Here is a 21,811-nt window from a genome sequence, read left to right on the forward strand (position 1 = left end):
TCGAAGATCTGGCGGATATTGGTAATTTGATCTCTGGTTCTTCTGCCTTTTCTAAAACCAGCTTGAACATCTGGAAGTTCATGGTTCACGTATTGCTGAAGCCTGGCTTGGAGAATTTTGAGCATTACTTTACTAGCATGTGAGATGAGTGCAATTGTGCGGTAGTTTGAGCATTCTTTGGCATTGCCTTTCTTTGGGATTGGAATGAAAACTGACCTTTTCCTGTCCTGTGGCCACTGCTGAGTTTTCCAGATTTGCTGGCATATTGAATGCAGCACTTCCACAGCATCATCGTTCAGGATTTGAAATAGCTCAACTGGAATTCCATCACCTTCACTAGCTTTGTTCGTAGTGATGCTTTCTAAGGCCCACTTGACTTCACATTCCAGGAGGTCTGGCTCAAGGTGAGTGATCACACCATCGTGATTATCTGGGTCATGAAGATCTTTTTTGTACGGTTCTTCTGTGTATTCTTGCCACCTCTCCTTAATATCTTCTGCTTCTGTTAGGTCCATACCATTTCTGTCCTTTATCGAGCCCATCTTTGCATGAAATTTTCCCTTGGTATCTCTAATTTCCTTGAAGAGATCTCTAGTCTTTCCCATTCTGTTGTTTTCCTCTATTTCTTTGCATTGAATGCTGAGGAAGGCTTTCTTATCTCTCTTTGCTCTTCTTTGGAACTCTGCATTCAGATGGGAATATCTTTCCTTTTCTCCTTTGCTTTTCACTTCTCTTCTTTTCCCAGCTATTTGTAAGGCCTCTTCAGACAGCCATTTTGCTTTTTTGCATTTCTTTTCCAAGGGGATGGTCTTGATCCCTATCTCCTGTACAATGTCAGGAACCTCTGTCCATAGTTCATCAGGCCCTCTGTCTATCAGATCTAGTCCCTTTAATCTATTTCTCACTTTCACTGTATAATCATAAGGGATTTGATTTAGGTCATACCTGAATGGTTTAGTGGTTTTCCGTACTTTCTTCAATTTAAGTCTGAATTTGGCAATAAGGAGTTCATGATCTGAGCCACAGTCTGCTCCCGGTCTTGTTTTTACTGACTGTATAGAGCTTCTCCATCTTTGGCTGCAAAGAATATAATCAATCTGATTTTGGTGTTGACCATCTGGTGATGTCCATGTGTAGAGTCTTCTCCTGTGTTATTGGAAGTGGGTGTTTGCTATGACCAGTGTGTTTTCTTGGCAAAACTCTATTAGCTGGCGAGAATGGTAAAGAATCCATCTGCCAATGCAGGCAACATGAGAGATGCAAGTTCAATCCCTGGGTTGGGAAGATTCTCTGGTGGAGGGCATGGCAATCCACTCCAGTATTCTTGCGTGGAGTATCCCATGGACAGTGGAGCCTGGTGGGCTACAGTCCATGGAGTTGCAAAGAGCCAGACACAACTGAAGCGACTTAGCATATATACACAGACTGGATCTTCAGTACCATGCGAAACATATACACATCTTGCAAAAGCACATTTTCAGCAAAGCCATGAAGCTGGAAAAGCTCTGGGATTGTCCAGTGATTAAAAAGGAGATTCAAGAGCCTGGGACTTTTTAGGCAAGTCAAAGCCAAATGCAAGATGGGCCAAGTAGGTTGGGGTCAAATTGTGGAGCTAGATTTGTATATGGACGTTACGTTAAAGGCTCACTTTTGTGTGTTACTCAGTAGGGAATGATCAAAGGCACACATTCATCTTGAGTCAGAAGAGAAAGCAGAAAGCAAGGCTGACAAGTTTTAGTTAATATGAGACGAAGTTAGAAGAATTCACAGCTCAGTGAAATGATGATTACATAGTAGTTGTTTGAAGTAACGAACACCTAAATGAACTTCTAACTAGAGTAAAATCCATGATTAGAGAAACACTAAAGGCACTGAAGGCAAGCTAAGGTTTGTGAGTAGAGTTATAATCCATTGAATTGTATTTTTATTTCACATTATCTCTGGCAGCTTAGTATATTAGCAATTAAACTGGATTGTCTGAACCTAAGCGAGAAGGAATGGTTGACCTCACAGATTATGAATCAGTCTTTACATGATGGGGTGGGAGATGCAAAAAAAGCAGGCAAGCTCAAGAGGAAGTGGTCAAGGGGTGAGAATTCTCATTTTTATTTCACTTAACTTTCACATAAATGTGAAGGAATTTATGTGAGCAAATAATGGTTCATTTAATTCTTGTAGGAAACATACAAGATAGACATTATTATTGTATCAGTTTTACAGCTGAGTAAACTAAGGGTTTTACACATGTGCCCAGATCACTTAGATAGTAAGGGTGAAAGCTAAGATTCATTCAGTTAGTGAAATGGAGGGTCCAAGTTCTTGAGAACTGTGCTATAAATATTTAAATTAAAAGTTGGAAAGTAAGTTAAGTGAACACAGGCTGTGGTACAAGTGAAATCCTAGAACTTAAACTTTTAGAATAAGAGTAGTCTTTGGAAATTACAAGGCTTGTGCATGTGTGCTAATTCATCTCAGTCGGGTCTGACCCTTTTCGACCCCATGGACTGTAGACCACCAGGCTTCCTCTGTCCATGTGATTCTCCCGGCAAGAATACTGGAATGGGTTGCCATGCCCTCCTCCAGGGGAATCTTCCCGACGCAGGGATCGAACCTACATCTCTTCTGACTCCTGTATTAGCAGGCGGGTTCCTTACCACTAGCACCACCTAGGAAGCCCTACAGGTTTTAGAGTATAGCAACAAAAGTGAGCGGCTGAAATAAAATGGAGGTGAGGTCACAGAATTTGAGGAATGTAAGGAGACTACGAGGGATGTACTGAATGACTCTCCATAAAGCACTGTTGTGGGCTTAAGAAGAAGAGGGCAAGTGGGCCCTGGCACAATGTTCTCATCTATGTGTCTGGATGGTTAATAACTTGTGCCAATGAGGAGACAGAAAAATAGAATTCCTCCACAACTTCAGGACACGCACACACATGCATGCACACATACTTTCCAAGGGTGCATGGGAGCAGGTGAATAAATACCTTGTGAATAAATACCTTGTACTGATCGGGGGGTCTCAGTACCTGCAAAGCCCACATTTGGGCATTAGGATTGAGTTAAAGATCAGTGACAGAAAGCAAGTTGAAGATGATGTAATCAGGGGAAAGTTCAAAAGCTTTCGTTTGTTAGTTTCCTTTCAATGAAAAAAAAAAAATTGCTTTCTTCTAAACATTTTGTAAACACCTGGCAGAGAAGAGTGGTGGAGAAATTAGAAGTGGCAGCAGTCACTGAATAGATTTATAAAACATTGTTTTGTGGGGGGAAGAAATTTAAAACAGTGCCATTCATTTATGTAATAACCCAGGCAAGTGAAGTGAAAGTCACCCAGCCGTGTCAGACTCCCCATGGACTGTAGCCTGCCAAGCTCCTTTGTCCATGGGATTCTCCAGGCAAGAATATTGGAGTGGGTTGCCATTTCCTTCTCTAATAATTCAGTTAAAAGCATATCAAATACTGTCACCGACAATTCCAAGAAACAATTGTAGTTTCAGGTGAATTGTGTGTCTGTGTATGTGTGTGTGTGTCTGTTATGTATTTTCATTAGACAAAAGGAATTATATAAACCAATGCTTCTCAAAATGTGGTCCCTGCCACATAAGCATGGCCTGAAAATTCTAAAATCCCATTCCAAGCCTGCTGAATGACATATACTGGAGTCGGGGCCCAGTAAACTGTGATCATAAGTCCTGCAGGTGATTCTTACATGTGATAAAGTTCAAGAATCTCTGATCTAAGGCAATGTGTCTCTACTCCTTTATTGCTTAGCTACTTGAAAACAGAGATTCCAAAACAACACTCAGCTGCAAAAGTTAATAATGGGTGCTTCATCATATCCACTTTTGTGTTAATTTTAATTTTCTTAGTTTCTTCTCTCTAGTATATATTGTGTTTAATAAATCATAACCATTTTGGAAATAAGTGTATTAAAGTAACTACCAGGGGTTTTCTTGATGGCTCAATGATAAAGAATCTGCCTGCAGTGCAGGAGCTTGCAGGAGATACTGTTTTGACTCCTGGGTTGGGAAGATTCCCTGGAGAAAGAAATGGCAATTCACTCCAGTGTTATTGCCTGGGAAATCCCATGGACAGAGGAGCCTGGGGGGCTACAGTCCCCGGGGTCTCAAAGAGTCGGACACAACGGAGTGACTAAGTATACAGGCACACAAATTAACAACCATTAAATTTTTTTAAAAACTTATTGAAAAACTTTTCAGAATCTGTAATACAACATATGAATGTTAGGAATTTGTAAATGTGCAACTGTAAAAGGGAAAATGTATAAGTACATGGCCAGGGAAGTACATGAAAGAAATGGTGTCTGATTTAATTGGTAGAGCAAGGAGCCAAGCACTGGCATTTAAAAAACAAGATACAAACACAAGCTCCAGATGAGTAAGAACCAGGTTAAAGTCCTCCAAACTTGAGGGGTAGAGAAGAAAACCACAGCATAGCTGGTACCTTCACGTGCTTCTGAAATTGAAATGCATTTACTTTGCAGACCTGGTGAAAACCACAGAAGTAATGTCAGGAGCTAACAAGTCTGTCTATGAGGAAAATCTAAAGATTTGGTTAAGACAAAAAGAAAATGCAACTGAATTTTATAAGCTCAAAAAAGAGCTGGAAAACTCAAAGAACAGAGAGAAGGGGGTTGATAACACTGAAGAAAGGTAAGCGGCAGGTCAGGTTTAATTTGATTCATCAAATGTTTTTGAATCACTCCTGGATTAACATTCTGCCTTGCAATAGCGGACAAAGACTGTGGATTCAAAGATTCAAACAGAGAACTTAAAACATATCAAAACATACCTCTTAGGAATTCTACCTTAAAAACAAAATACTTCCAGTTGACCTAAAAATAATTAAACTGGATCACAAAGACCATGTTGGGAGAAGTGATGTTGTCTTTAATTCATTCTCAGACCTGGAATAGAATATTTGTCTTTGGATTTTAAAATCATCCCAAATGTGGTCCTGATAACACCTGAGAAAACTTTCTCGCTGGCCTTTACTTCAATAGAAATTCACTAAACATTAATATTTATTTTGGAATGAGAGAGATTTCTATAGGTTCTTAGGAATACAAATAAATCTTTAAATGCAAATATTCAACATTTAGAACTAATAAATATGTATTTAAAGAATGATGTTAATATGGTTTATTCATAACCTAAACAGGTGTGACTTAAATAATCATATATTAAATTATTTATTAGTAACAGAAATATTATGAAAAAAGTTATCATTAAATTTAACCAAGCATGCTACCTAACCATAATTCAGAGCTGACATAATATTCTATATTTGATTTAGAAATATCAAATTTAGGATTCATTGTCTTTACTATCATTCCAGTAGCAAGAATGTTTAATTCATTTTAATACTATCTAATATAACCAGGCTAATCAGATTACCGAACAAACCACCAGCTCTCTATTTAGCAAGGGCTTTAGAGACTGAATAGATTATTAAATGATTGGGCTTACAGTAATGGTTTTAAAAAAGTATTTTCCTGCCTTGCAATGAGTACAGTCCACCACCAGAGAGAGCTCAGTAACTGTATTTTAATTAAAGCGATCGCATTTCCTTTCAACTAGATTGAAATTCTCTATCAGAAATGCCTACTACATGCTAGAGGGAAAATAGCTATTCTTTAATTATAATATTCAGGGTCAGTTTCTAGAAATGAAACTCTCATATTTGGCATTTAAGAAATTATTTGTTCCTGGTAAAGAAACTTGGTGCAGAAGGTTTCAAGGAAGATTTCCAAAGAGAAAGGCTCAGGTTGACTGTGTATAATGAACTGAACCCTCTTTCTGACTAATGAGAACATCTTTTATATATTAGAAGTAAGCCTTTTTTTTCAAAAGAACACAAAAGATACTTTTCAACATAACCTGGTCAACAAACTGAGCAAATTAAAAAAAAATAAGTCAATTGATAAACATACTCAAGAAATACTCAGTAATAAATGGACCTTGATCAATAAAACCTAAAATTGATAGATTCTCAATATCTTTTAACTGTCTGATTTTCAGTTGGAGGATTTTTCATTATTAATAACCACGGTCACTTCATTTAATAAGAATGTAGACAACCATAGTAGAAACAACTTTAAGTTTGTCAATATCTAGCCCTTTCCCCCACCCCAATCATGATAAGTAAATTAAATGAAGAAGCACATACACTCCAGTTTATCCTCAGGTCTTCCTCTTTCAAGGAGAGACAGGTAACAGACTATATCCTTCAGATGGATTACTTCTGGGGAACACATGTTTGCTGGAGAAGTACGAGGAGGAGTAATGGCACCTTTATTCATTTTCAGACCTGGAAAAAAAAAATTGTCTTTACATACTTAAAGAAATTCACAGTGCTCTCAAACAAAAAAACTAAGGAAATGGAGAGATAAGGCATAGACCATATAGAGAACTGTATATTTCTTAGGCATAAAATAACCCAAACCTCTGGTACTAGTATAATGGAGACAGGCATTCCATGACTCTAAGTAATGGAGAGTTCTTTGGCATTCAGGGACACGGGGGCTGTTCTGCAGACTCACTGGAGGGTATGTGGGTTAGAATTCTGCTGCCCAGGGTGGGCAGAATGCAAAGCATGAAGAACTACTTCTCTATTCCACCTTTCTCCACTTTAGGCAGTGACAGGTGTAAATCATTTGGGAAGACTGAAAAATGGTCTTCCATTTAAAAAAAAAACAAAACTGAGGAAATGTAAATCTGTCACAATATGATTTATATACTGACAACTAGGTATCATTCATACATAAAAACATGTATTTATGTCCAGTCATGCAAAAGACATCCGTTTTGCCATTAAGGAATCTTCCGATGGGTAAGAGAGAAAAAGAACATACAAAAAAATCTGGATAAACAGGACAGATTTAATTAGCGAGGTAAGACTACATAACTGTACTTTAAATATGGTCCATACTTTATTTCTGACACCTATTCATTGTGTCTATTCCAAGACAAGGGTAGTGGACTTGAATGCCTATTCATAAGATCTGATGATCGCAGATTATCTGGGTGATGATAATTAAGCTGAAACCTTTCCACAATAAATAGTTCCATCTTATGACAGAAGCCTCTGAAACAAGACCATGTGCATCTGACAAGGTAAACCTCGATTATCCTTTGAGGTCTGTTTGGTCATATGAAAACTATGACAGTGAGATGGCTAATGGGGTGAATGACTACACGGTTCCTAATCAAGCAGGAGTTACTGGAATGGAAGGAATGACCTTAACCAAATACAATCTAAAAGCCTGTCACTCATCTGTCATTCACCAGCACACCTCAACCTAACGACATCTCTTGCTCTAGTTTATTTCCTTCCATGTGTAACTTTGATAAAATACCTGTCATTTCCTTCAGCCATTTCAAGACATCCAGGAATACAATTTCATGCATTATGAAAAGTCAGAAGTTAGTTTAGTAGTCACAAGGTTGCTACTAAGAAACTGTGTCATTTACTGAGTGTATGATATGTGGCAGGAACCATGCTGGGCACTTGAATGTGTAACATCATCGTACTTAACTCTCCCATTAACCCTGTGAAGGAGGCTGCATTATTACCATGTTACAGATGAGAAACAACCTTAGTGAAATTAATTGCCAGAGTTTCATAACTAGCAAATTTGTCCTCTTTAGTCTACACTAATAGCTTACAGACTATTTTTGTTCAAGGCTAATAGGAAGAAAAAGGAAAACAATTTACTCCTCAATCCAGCACAAATACAAACACACACACATACTAGTAGGTTTCCTAAATGTGCCAATATTTTCTTTCTTCTGTTAACCTATTATCTTCTATTTCATTCTTAAAATTCTTTTGTCAAAGACCCCTTAAGTTGAATTCATTATGGGCCACAATGCACAGTTTGAAAAACAATGCTTTACGTCCTTCATTTTTACCAAAGCCTATTTCAAACATACCTCTGTGTTTCACATTAACGCTACTTCTGTTTATCGTTATTGAAAAAGATACACACACACACACACACACACACACACACACACACACACACACACACATACATACATTATAAATTGATTTCCCCCCTTGACAAAAGTGTCACTGTATATCTAATACGAAGTAATATGGTCACTTTTATAAACCAAGGGCAGAGAATAGAAGACAATCCTGAGCTTTAAAAAGAAAATACCTGAATACTTCTAACTAACCATCTAAAGCCTCGCCAGCTGCAGGAATAAGCAGTTTCAGTCTATGATAAAAGACATTTTGGCACTGATCCTTCACATGACCATAACTTCCAGACTTGGAGAATACAGCATTTGAATTATGGTTGGATAAACTATGACCTAACTCATCCTGCATGATGAGCTAATCCTCTCTTCCATGCTCCCACTTTATGGCACTGAAATGCTTTAATCAGTTACATTTAACTCTTTTACACTACAACTCAGCACAAAACAAGAAAGAATAAAAAGCGTGTGTCATCACATTCATCTGGAAGAAAGCCAAAAAGTATCCATTTTCACTTACATATTTTCATTTATGATCATCTGTATTTATAAAACGAAGGTTATGTTATCTCAGTATCAGTTTTTATAATACTGAACACAAAATTTCAGATAATATGAGTATCACAGTTTTCTGCTTGACTTTCTTGTATGTCATGTACATATTGAACATGAACATAAATGTATAATTTAAATTTAATACTATTTTTGGTCAAGAAACATGTTACTCTACTAAGATGGTTTCTGCTTGACAAAATGACTATTTGCCATTTGCAATTCATGATATGTTGTAAACTACAAGTTTTATGATGCCTTGAATTGCCTCATGATTTCACATTTAAAATAATTTAAAAGTTATTAAAAAAGAAATTATGGGCATATATGACAACACACAATGAAGAACTAATCCAATTTTCCTTAAACCCAATTTCAGCTAAATTTGAGAGGTAAAATGTATACTTTTTGCAAAGATTTATAGGGTGCATCAGAGAAAACAAATAAAATGTCAAAGGCCTTTTTCAAATTACTTTACAACAACAACAAATATTATAGAGAGCTGGACTACTAAATCTCGAGATATTGCATTAAAAAAGCTTGGGATGGTTCCTGCCGCAACCCTCTCCCTTAGATCAGCCCACTTTTTCTTATGTGTTGAAAATGTTTATTTTTTCATTTAATATTTTGGAAACAGGTCATAGGGCCTCAATCTGTCTTCACAGAGGTTATTTTTACATCCGTACTCTACCCTGTAAAAATTTTTTTCCTGTCCCTAAATTTGGCTGTAGGTCTTTCCCAGTAATCTCTCGGAAAGTTCACTTCACTGAAAAAAAGTCTTTTTCCTTTTAAGCAGTTTGTGCTAAGGGTTATATAGAAAATACAGGAGACTGTGCAAATGGCAAATGAACATAGCAAGCCTGGTCTCCTGCCTACAGCATCTCAATGAAGTGAGATGGTAAATGGAAATCTACACTTCTCTTTAGCAGTAATAGCCTCTGAAGAAGAGGCTCAAAAGTCTACTTCCCTTTAACAAAAGCCCATTTTAACCCATCCAATCACTGGTGAAACTCTCTCTTCACAATGGGAACTGTACATGAAGCTAGGTATAAAAGCAAGGTGTGTTTGTTTTGCCTCAAATGGTCAATATTTAGTTCTGAAGATCATGTGATTGACAGTCAAATTCACACATTCTCTGACTTTCCCAAAGTTATGCTTCTTTAAATATTGCCCCACAAAAGTATACACCTACACACATGCCATTTATGTCCACAGACCCATACATAGCTATACACATATAATATATATTACAAGGGACAACAAAGTACAAAATAAAGTGAAAAATAGGCACGGTAATTAGAGTCTATTAGTTTTATTGGGAATAATTAAATTGTACTCTAGTGGCATTTTTCTGCTTTTATGATGATTTTATATATATGTATATATACACACATATATAAACATTCTTCTCTGCAAAGTTTTAAGTACAAAAATAATTAGCATTAGTCAAATTGAATATTGTTTATAACTAACAAATTCTTCAAACACCTTATTTTCATTGTATTCTGATACAGATACTCCATTTCTTGAAACAGTGACTTTAAAGGTTCTGTTCTAATAGATACACTTAATTCCAGTCTCAAGGTTCAATTATTAGCAAATCAGTTTTGGTACATGTTCAATTACCATCTCTGCTCCAGTTTATTTTATTTTCAAACACTAGCATTCTAGATAATGAAAACGGTAGTGTTATCTCCATTATTTCCTTTCCTCTATTAAAATGAAATATTCAAAACTAATAACACAAATTAAAATTCTAAAGTTATCATGCAAGAAAACACTCTGGTAATTTGGTTTTTCCAGTTTTTATACTGGTTCAATTTGCAGAAATGTGTCAGGCTTCTCAAGAAATTTGTCACATAGTATAATCACATATTGAGGCTTCTCAGGTGGCTCAGTGGTAAAGAATCTTCTGGCCAATGCAGAAGACACAGGAGACATGAGTTCAGTCCCTGAGTCAGGAAGATCACCTGGAGGAGGAAATGGCCATCAACTCCGGTATTTCTGCCCACAAAATCCCATGGACAGAGGAGCCTGGTGGGCTATAATCCCTGGGGTCACAAAGAGTCGGACACAACTCAGCTACTGAGCATAAAAGCACATCTAATTTCAAACTTCAGGCTCTTTTCAAAAAGCAGTAACAACAACACTTTTCTATCAGTCCTGACCAGTAAAATATTCTGCAATGATAGAAATGCTCTATACATTGCATTGTTTAATACAGTGCTATTAACCACACACAGTTGTTTAGAGCGTGAAATATGGCTGGTATTTGAGTAAAGAACTGAATTGTTTTAACTGATTGTTAAATTTAGATTTCAATGCTACGTTGAGCTAGTGGCAACAATAGTACAGGTGACATGCTGTCTGTTCACAGGCAGCGTATTGAGAGTTGGTTGAATTAATCTCAGCCCCTTAAATATACTCTCAGTGTGGGAATTAAGCCACCACATGTGAAAAGTCATGTTACCAAAATTCCTTTATTTGTCACATTAAAATGAAATCTCAATAATACTTTTTATTTTTAATTAAATAATTAATTAATTTGGCTGTGCTGGGTCTTCATTGCTGCCTGCAGGCTTTTCTCTAGTTGAGGTGAGTGGGGGCTACTCTCTAGTTGTGGTGTACAGGCTTCTCATGTGGTGCTTCTTTCTTTGGCTAAGCATGGGCTCTAGGGTCCACAAGGCTTCAGTAGTTGTGGCTCTAGGGCTCTAGAGCACTGGCTCAGTATTTGGGGCCCATGGGTTTAGTCACTCCATGGCACATGGGATCCTCCTGGACCAGGAATCAAACCCATGTCCCCTGCATTGCCAGGCAGATTCTTATCCACTGTACCACCAGGGAAGTCCCTAATAATACTCTTTAAATTTTATTATACTCTTTCTGGATGTATGATATTATAAGCAGGAAAAAACTACACTGAATTTGATCTTTATTCTGTATTTGCAAACTGAACCACAGAAAAATGACCTTTTTGTGAATAACAGTAATAGCTGGCATTGTTAATGTAAATTACATTTTTGAGTCTCACATGACCCAGTAAGACAGACATTATTTCCATTTTGCATTCAAGAAAACAAAGACCAGTTGTGCTCCCACAATTTAAAAGGCAACCTGGGGAGGGGGCTAAGATGGCGGAGGAATAGGACGGGGAGACCACTCTCTCCTCCACAAATTTATAGAAAGAACATCTGAACGCTGAGCAAACTTCACAAAACTACTTCTGAACATTGGCAGAGGACGTCAGGCATCCAGAAAGACAGCGCATTATCTTCGAAAGCAGGCAGGAGAAATTATGAAAGATAAAAAGAGAGACTAAAGAGTTAGGGACGGAGACCCGTCCCGGGGAGGGAGTCGTAAAAGAGGAGAAATTTCCAAGCACCAGGAAACCCTCTCACCGGCAGGTTTGGGGGAAGATTTCAAATCTCGGAGGGCAACATAACTGGGAGAAAAAATAAATAAAACCCACAGATTACGTGCCGAAAGGCAACTCCCAGCAAAGAACCCCAGACGCTCGCATCGACCACCAGCAACTGGGGGCTGAACGGAGAGGAGCGGGCGGCACTGCTTAGGGTAAGGACTGGGCCCGAACGCCCTGAGGGCAATCTGAGGGAGCTAACGTGAGATAGTAACCTAAACTGTGGGACAGCAAGAGAGAGAAAACTATACCGCGAAAAGCCCAAATCTAAGGCACTGCCGGCCCGCTCACAGAACAAAGGACTGAGCGATACCAGAGGAGAGCTAGCCGGCTGCGGACCGCCCCATCCCCCGCCGGACGCAGCGGGCAGGCAGGGCCAGCCAGAGCCGGAAAGGGGCAAACTCGGCCCCAGAGAGGGCACCCCCTACCAACCTGTAAACAGGCTCCCAGTTTCTAAGCAAAGACTGCCTGAGGTCCTGGAGGGTCGACAGCCGCCGGGTGGGTCGCAGCCAGAGACCAGCTCCCCAGAACCAACACAAAGCGCACTGGAGCCGGGCGCGCCAGTAAACCGAGGCGGGGACCAGGGAGGTGATAAGCCGCACCGCCCCAACAGGGGAGAGTGCGCTCGCAAAACTCCTGGCCACCTGAGCAGCTCCGACCGGGAACGGCATAAACCACGGGTGCAACCGAGTCTGCGCCTTTGTGGAGTACTCGGGAACCTGAACCTGAGCGGCATAGACCTGGGAAGTGCACGCATCTCAGAGCCCACTCCCCGGCCGAGTAACCTGAAGCCTAAGCAGGGTAGACGGGGAAAACACACACGCCGTAAGCGGGCGAACCCAGTGCGGCCGAGACACTGCGAGCTCACCACACACACGCCAAGTTTGCAGTGTTCCTCCCTCCCCACAGCACGACTGAACAAGCGAACCTAAAGAGACCACCTCTGCCCCTTTGTGGCAGGATGGAAATTAGATACTGAAGAGACCTCAAACAGAAGCCAAATAAACAGAGGGAAGCGCGATGGAAGTGACAGGCCAACAGATTAAAATCCCTGTAGTTAACACCGACTGCATTGAAAGGGGCCTATAGATCTTGAAAAGTATAAGCAGGAACAAGGATCTATCTGAAACTGAACAGACATCATCCCTGTAGTTAACACCGACTGCATTGAAAGGGGCCTATAGATCTTGAAAAGTATAAGCAGGAACAAGGATCTATCTGAAACTGAACAGACATCACACTGCTCACAACAGCCCCAGAGAAAGTCCAGGATATATATTTTTACTATTATCATATTTTTTTTTAATTTTTTATTTTTTTTTATTTTTTTTAATTTTTTTCTTTCTTTTTTCTTTAAGTCCTCTATTACACCTTTAATTTTCATTTTCATAACACACTATTACCTTGCAAAAAAAAAACCTATTTTTAAAGCAAACTGCATACTTATATCTTATACCTTTTATGTTTTCTTTGTTTTACTGTTTCTTTCCTGTTTTACTTTTTTTTTTACTGTTTCTTTTTTTACTGTTTTACTGTTTTTTTTTACACTGCTTTCTTTTTTCCTTTTTTTATATTGTATGTTTTATAAGAGTCTAATCTCTACTCTAGATTTTTAATCTTTGTTTTACATATTTGATATCAATTTTGTACATTTAAGAATCCAATCTTTAGTAACCATTTTTACTCAGGAGTGTGATTACTGGCTTGATTACTCTCTCTCCCTACTGACGCTCTTTCTTCTCCCCCAGGGAACCTCTATCTCCCACCCTCCACCTTCTCTTCTCAACCCAATTCTGTGAATCTCTGAGGGTGTTCTGGGTACCGGAGAACACTTTGGGAACAGAATACTGCCCAGATCTCTCTCTCCCCTCTTGATTCCTCCCTTTCTATTCATACTCACCTCTATTACCTTCCTCCCCCCTCTCTTTGTATCTCTGTGAACTGCTCTGAGGGTTCCAGAATGTGGAGAGCACAGAGGGAAGTGCTTACTGGCTAGACTGCTCTCTCCACGTTTGAGTACCCCTCTTCTCCTCCTGGTCACCCCAAACTCCGCCCCCCTTCCCCCACTTCACCTCTCCATGTAACTCAGTGAACCTTTCTGGGTATCCCTCACTGAGGAGAATCTTTTCCCCATTAACCTAAAAGTTTTATTATTGATGCTGTATGGATGAAGAAGTCTTGAGGCTACTGCAAGAATAAGACTGAAAGCCAGGGGAAACATTAATTAATAAGAGATCATCCAATAGCCTCCACATATACACTGAAACCAAGCTCCACCCAAGAGCCAATAAGTTCCAGAGCAAAACATACCACGCAAATTCTCTAGCAACGCAGGAACATAGCCCTGAGCATCAATATACAGGCTGCCCAGAGGCACAACAAATCCACAGACATCTCAAAACTCAATACTGGACACTCCACTGCACTCTAGAGAGAAGGAATCCAGCTCCACCCACCAGAACACCGACACAAGCTCCCTCATCCAGGAAACCTTGACAAGCCACCCATCCAACCCCACCCACAGTGAGGAACCTCCACAGTAAAGAGGAGCTTCAAACTACCAGAATACAGAAAGGCCACGCCTAACACAGCAATCTAAACAAGATGAAAAGGCAGAGAAATACTCAGCAAGTAAAGGAAAATGAGAAATGCCCACAAAACCAAACAAAAGAGGAGGAGATAGGGAATCTATCTGAAAAAGAATTTAGAATAATGATAATAAAAATGATCCAAAATCTTGAAAGCAAAATGGAGTTACAGATAAACAGCCTGGAGACAAGGATTGAGAAGATGCAAGAAATGTTTATTAAGGACTTAGAAGAAATAAAAAGGAGTCAATATAGAATGAATAATGAAATAAAGGAGATAAAAGACACTCTGGAGGGAACCAACAGTAGAATAACGGAGGCAGAAGATAGGATAAGTGAGGTAGAAGATAGAATGGTGGAAATAAACGAAGCAGAGAGGAAAAAAGAAAAAAGAATCAAAAGAAATGAGGAAAACCTCAGGGACCTCTGGGACAATATGAAATGCCCCAACATTCGAATCATAGGAGTCCCAGAAGAAGAAGATAAAAGGAAAGGCCATTAAAAAATACTCGAGGAGATAATAGTTGAAAATTTCCCTAAAATGAGGAAGGAAATAGTCACAGAAGTCCAAGAAACCCAGAGAGTCCCAAACAGGATAAACCCAAGGCAAAACACCCCAAGACACATATTAATCAAATTAACAAAGATCAAACACAAAGAACAAATATTAAAAGCAGCAAGGGAAAAACAACAAATAACACACAAGGGGATTCCCATAAGGATAACAGCTGATCTCTCAGTAGAAACTCTTCAGGCTAGAAGGGAATGGCAGGACATACTTAAAGTAATGAAAGAGAATAATCTACAACCCAGATTACTATACCCAGCAAGGATCTCATTCAGATATGAAGGAGAATTCAAAAGCTTTACAGACAAGCAAGAGCTGAGAGAATTCAGCACCACCAAACCAGCTCTCCAACAAATGCTAAAGGATCTTTTCTAAACAGGAAACACAGAAAGGATGTTTAAACACGAACTCAAAACAACAAAGTAAATGGCAACGGGATCATACTTATCAATAATTACCTTAAATGTAAATGGGTTGAATGCCCCAACCAAAAGACAAAGGCTGGCTAAATGGATACAAAAACAAGACCCCTACATATGCTGTCTACAAGAGACTCACCTCAAAACTAGGGACACATACAGACTGAAAGTGAAGGGATGGAAAAACATATTTCATGCAAACGGAGACCAAAAGAAAGCAGGAGTCGCAATACTCATTTCAGATAAAATAGACTTTAAAATACAGGCTGTGAAAAGGGACAAAGAAGGACACTACATAATGATCAAAGGGTCAATCCAAGAAGATGTAACAATTATAAATATATATGCACCCAACATAGGAGCACCACAATATATAAGGCAAATACTAACAAGTATGAAAGGGGAAATTAACAATAACACAATAATAGTGGGAGACTTTAATACTCCACTCACACATATGGATAGATCAACTAAACAGAAAATTAACAAGGAAACACAAACTTTAAATGATACAATAGACAAATTAGATTTAATTGATATTTACAGGACTTTCCACCCCAAAACAATCAATTTCACCTTTTTCTCAAGTGCACACGGAACTTTCTCCAGGACAGATCACATCCTGGGCCATAAATCTAGCCTTGATAAATTCCGAAAAATTGAACTCATCCCAGCCATCTTCTCTGACCACAAGGCAGTAAGATTAGACCTCAATTACAGGAGAAAAACTATTAAAAATTCCAGCATATGGAGGATAAACAACACGCTTCTGAATAACCAACAAATCACAGAAGAAATCAAAAAAGAAATCAAATTATGAATAGAAATGAATGAAAATGAAAACACAACAACCCAAAACCTATGGGACACTGTAAAAGCAATGCTAAGGGAAAGGTTCATAGCAATACAGGCGTACCTCAAGAAACAAGAAAAAAATCAAATAAATAAACTAATTCTACACCTAAAGCAACTAGAGAAGGAAGAAATGAAGAACCCTAGGGTCAGTAGAAGGAAAGAAATCTTAAAAATTAGGGCAGAAATAAATGCAAAAGAAACAAAAGAGACCACAGCAAAAATCAACAAAACTAAAAGCTAGTTTTTCAAGAAGATAAACAAAATTGACAAGCCATTAGCCAGACTCATCAAGAAACAAAGGGAGAAGAATCAGATCTACAAAATTAGAAATGAAAATGGAGAGATCACAACAGACTCCACAGAAATACAAAGGATCATAAGAGACTATTACCAACAGCTATATGCCAATAAAATGGACAACTTGGAAGAAATGGACAAATTCTTAGAAAAGCATAACTTTTCAAAACTGAACCAGGAAGAAATAGAAGATCTTAACAGACCCATCACAAGCACGGAAATCGAAACTGTAATCAGAAATCTTCCAGCAAACAAAAGCCCAGGACCAGACGGCTTCACAGCGGAATTCTACCAAAAATTTAGAGAAGAGCTAACACCTATCCTACTCAAACTCTTCCAGAAAATTGCAGAAGATGGTAAACTTCCAAACTCATTCTATGAGGCCACCATCACCCTAATTCCAAAACCAGACAAAGATGTCACAAAAAAAGAAAACTACAGGCCAATATCACTGATGAACATAGATGCAAAAATCCTTAATAAAATTCTAGCAAACAGAATCCAACATCATATTAAAAAGATCATACATCATGACCAAGTGGGCTTTATCCCAGGAATGCAAGGTTTCTTTAACATCTGCAAATCAATCAATGTAATACACCACATTAACAAATTGAAAGATAAAAACCATATGATTATCTCAATAGACGCAGAGAAAGCCTTTTGACAAAATTCAACATCCATTTATGGTAAAAACCCTCCAGAAAGCAGGAATAGAAGGAACATACCTCAACATAATAAAAGCTATATATGACAAACCCACAGCAAACATTACCCTCAATGGTGAAAAAGTGAAAGCATTTCCCCTAAAGTCAGGAACAAGGCAAGGATGCCCACTTTCACCACTACTATTCAACATAGTGTTGGAAGTTTTGGCCACAGCAATCAGAGCGGAAAAAGAAATAAAAGGAATACAGATAGGAAAAGAAGAAGTAAAACTCTCACTGTTTGCAGATGACATGATCCTCTACATAGAAAACCCTAAAGATTCTACCAGAAAATTACTAGAGCTAATCAATGAATATAGTAAAGTTGCAGGATATAAAATTAACACACAGAAATCCCTTGCATTCCTATACTCCAATAATGAGAAAACAGAAAGAGAAATTAAGGAAACAATACCATTCACCATTGCAACAAAAAGAATAAAATACTTAGGAATATATCTACCTAAAGAAACAAAAGACGTGTATATAGAAAACTATAAAACACTGATGAAAGAAATCAAAGAGGATACAAACAGATGGAGAAATATACCGTGTTCATGGGTTGCAAGAATTAATATAGTGAAAATGAGTATACTACCCAAAGCAATCTATAGATTCAATGCAATCCCTATCAAGTTACCAGTGGTATTTTTAACAGAACTAGAACAAATCATTTCACAATTTGTATGGAGATATAAGAAACCTCGAATAGCCAAAGCAATCTTGAGAAAGAAGAATGGAACTGGAGGAATCAACCCGCCTGACTTCAGGCTCTACTACAAAGCCACAGTCATCAAGACAGTATGGTACTGGCACAAAGATAGAAATATAGATCAATGGAACAAAATAGAAAGCCCAGAGATAAACCCATGCACCTATGGACACCTTATCTTCGACAAAGGAGGCAAGAATATACAATGGAGAAAAGACAATCTCTTTAACAAGTGGTGCTGGGAAAACTGGTCAACCACTTGTAAAAGAATGAAACTAGAACACTTTCTAACACCATACACAAAAATAAACTCAAAATGGATTAAAGATCTAAATGTAAGACCTGAAACTATAAAACTCCTAGAGGAAAACATAGGCAAAACTCTTTCCGACATAAATCACAGCAGGATCCTCCATGACCCACCTCACAGAATATTGGAAATAAAAGCAAAAATAAACAAATGGGACCTAATTAAAATTAAAAGCTTTTGCACAACAAAGGAAACTATAAGCAAGGTGAAAAGACAGCCTTCAGAATGGGAGAAAATAATAGCAAATGAAGCAACAGACAAACAATTAATCTCAAAAATATACAAGCAACTCCTGCAGCTGAATTCCAGAAAAATAAACGACCCAATCAAAAAATGGGCCAAAGAACTAAACAGACATTTCTCCAAAGAAGACATACAGATGGCTAACAAACACATGAAAAGATGCTCAACATCACTCATTATTAGAGAAATGCAAATCAAAACCACAATGAGGTACCATTTCACACCAGTCAGAATGGCTGCTATCCAAAAGTCTACAAGCAATAAATGCTGGAGAGGGTGTGGAGAAAAGGGAACCCTCTTACACTTTTGGTGGGAATGCAAACTAGTACAGCCACTATGGAGAACAGTGTGGAGATTCCTTAAAAAACTGGGAATAGAACTGCCATATGACCCAGCAATCCCACTGCTGGGCATTCACACCGAGGAAACCAGAATTGAAAGAGACGCGTGTACCCCAATGTTCATTGCAGCACTGTTTACAATAGCCAGGACATGGAAGCAACCTAGATGTCCATCAGCAGACGAATGGATAAGGAAGCTGTGGTACATATACACAATGGAATATTACTCAGCCATTAAAAAAAATACATTTGAATCGGTTCTGTTGAGATGGATGAAACTGGAGCCCATAATACAGAGTGAAGTAAGCCAGAAAGAAAAACACCAATACAGTATACTAATGCATACATATGGAATTTGAAAAATGGTAATTATAACCCTATATGTGAGACAGAATAAGAGACACAGATGCATAGAACAATTTTATGGACTCTGAGGGAGAAGGTGAGGGTGGGACGTTCTGGGAGAATAGCATTGAAACATGTATATTATCATATGTGAAACAGAACACCATTCCATGTTCGATGCGTGAGACAAATGCTCAGGGCTGGGGCAGTGGGATGGTCCAGAGGGATGGGATGGGGAGGGAGGTGGGAGGGGGGTCCAGGAAGGGGAACACATGTAAACCCATGGCTGATTCATGTCAATGTATGGCAAAAACTGCTACAATATTGTAAGGTGATTAGCCCCCAACTAAAATAAATAAATTTATTTGAAAAAAAAAAAAAAAAGGCAACCTGATTCAGGATTATTTCAAGCTTTAAGTATACTTTTTTGCCACTAGAGAACAAAAACCAAATCAGTGAAATCTGTCTCCTACCTCTCAATATGTGACCTTTTAAGACTCTGGTTTTCAAGACTCTCGAGAGTACCTACATTGATTATTTCATAAACTTCTGGAAGGAAATTAGAAATCCTAGTCATGATTGAGAGCTCTTCAATGTTCACCTTTCATTCAGGTCCATCCTTGGGCCATCCACTTAATACATGTTCGTGAGAAGACTGTATACACTGGCTTGCATGTATAAGCATGCACACATAAAAATACATATTTACCAAATCTTTACCTGCATTTTCTTATAGGGAAATGGCTTATGAATGATTTTTCTTTTTGTTTAACTGTGTTTTTTAATAGGTATACAACTAGCATATCCTTTATAAGCATGTTGTTGTTATCTAGTCACTAAGTCATGTTTGACTCTTTTGCAACCCCATGGACTGAAGCCCGCCAAGCTCTCCGGATTTCCCAGGCAAGAATATTGGAGTGGGTTGCCATTTCCTTCTTCAGGGGATCTTCCCAATGCAGGGATCAAAACTGTCTCTTGCATTAGTAGGTGGATTCTTTAATGCTGAGCCACCAGTGAAGTCTCAAACCTAAATAAATATTAAAGACCTTTAGTGTTATTCACGTAAAACTAGGTTCTAGGCACTGGAGATCAAATATGAACAAAGCAAGTAAAAATCCCATTTTCATAGGAATTCTGTTCTAGTGGATAAAAGCAAATACCTAATATCATGGCATATTTTCTAGGTTGCTACTAAATATTTTTAGAACACATCTCAAAATAAATGATGCCCATGATTGATCTGAGGCTCTGTAAACTAATAAATATTATATTGCCCTCATAGGGTTTCAGGATAAAAGATTTATTGGAGTAAAATAACATAATCATTACTACTACTAATAATACTAATTAGAAGTCTGAATTTGGTACTGCTGCTGCTGCTGCTGCTGCTGCTAAGTCGCTTCAGTTGTGTCCGACTCCGTGCGACCCCATAGACAGCAGCCCACCAGGCTCCTCCATCCCTGGGATTCTCCAAGCAAGAATACTGGACTGGGTTGCCATTTCCTTCTCTAGTGCATGAACGGGAAAAGTGAAAGTGGAGTCGCTCAGTCGTGCCTGACTCTTTGCAACCCCATGGACTGTAGCCTACCAGGCTCCTCCGTCCATGGGATTTTCCAGGCAAGAGTACTGGAGTGTGGTGCCATTGCCTTCTCCAGAATTTGGTACTATAGAGGTACCAAAAATGTAATGGTTGATATATAAATGCTAGTTGGCCAATGGATAAAAATCCTTTTATCTAAAATGGCCTACTGTGTGCCAAGAATCTACCCATCTCATAGTTACATCAGCCATGTACTGTGTTCAATTTGTGTTTGGGGGCAACTGCCCTGCCTCTGTTTGCATGGTGGAAACTGAAATAGCTTATTGGACACAAAAGACCTATAAAACTACTTTTCAGTAAACACACACAAACACACACACACACACTGAATATCCTTAAGACAGTCCTGATAAGAGTAATACTTTCTTCTCAGCACCATTAATGAAGAGCATCTTCTGGCAAAAACATTCAGCAAGGTCATTTGGCAAAGAAACATTTTCCCAAAGTTTAAGTATCTCCTTTTCACTATACAATTTTCTGTTCTTAAGTTGATTAACCTACTTATGAACAAAAAGGATTTGCTTCACTTTTTCTGTCTAAAACAAGCCCTTGTGGTATGACTGTTTGGTTATGCAGACAATATGAAAAGAGTGAAATGCCATTATTGATAATGTAGCATCACATCACAAATCCATTAACCGTGGCCACATCAAACGGGCAATGAGAGGGGACCCAATATCAAAAGTGCCTTAACGTTTGTCAGAAATGGTTTTTATTATTCTCAATGTTTTTTATACTATCAGCCCCATCTGCCTTCATGATAGCTTCCACACACCTGACAGTGGTTATTTTCTGCCTTACATCCTCTGCATGGCTCTCCATTTTCTCCTGGATGAAATTCAAAATGCAGC

The 21,811-nt window shown here is 38.5% G+C and overlaps 1 protein-coding gene across 12 annotated transcripts in view; it reads right to left on the reverse strand.

The window, feature by feature from the left end:
* DGKB (diacylglycerol kinase beta) overlaps positions 1-21,811 on the reverse strand; it is a 1,170,055-nt gene that overhangs the window by 698,763 nt on the left and 449,481 nt on the right. For all 12 annotated transcript variants that reach the window (XM_081537636.1, XM_081537628.1, XM_081537635.1 and 9 more), the window contains one exon: positions 6,189-6,329. In XM_081537636.1, coding sequence (XP_081393762.1) covers positions 6,189-6,329 — 141 coding nt within the window. The remainder of the gene's footprint in view (positions 1-6,188; positions 6,330-21,811) is intronic.

This window comes from Giraffa tippelskirchi, chromosome 10 (genome assembly GCF_054371585.1).
Source record: "Giraffa tippelskirchi isolate mGirTip1 chromosome 10, T2T-mGirTip1v1.2.pri, whole genome shotgun sequence".
Lineage (NCBI taxonomy): Eukaryota > Metazoa > Chordata > Mammalia > Artiodactyla > Giraffidae > Giraffa > Giraffa tippelskirchi.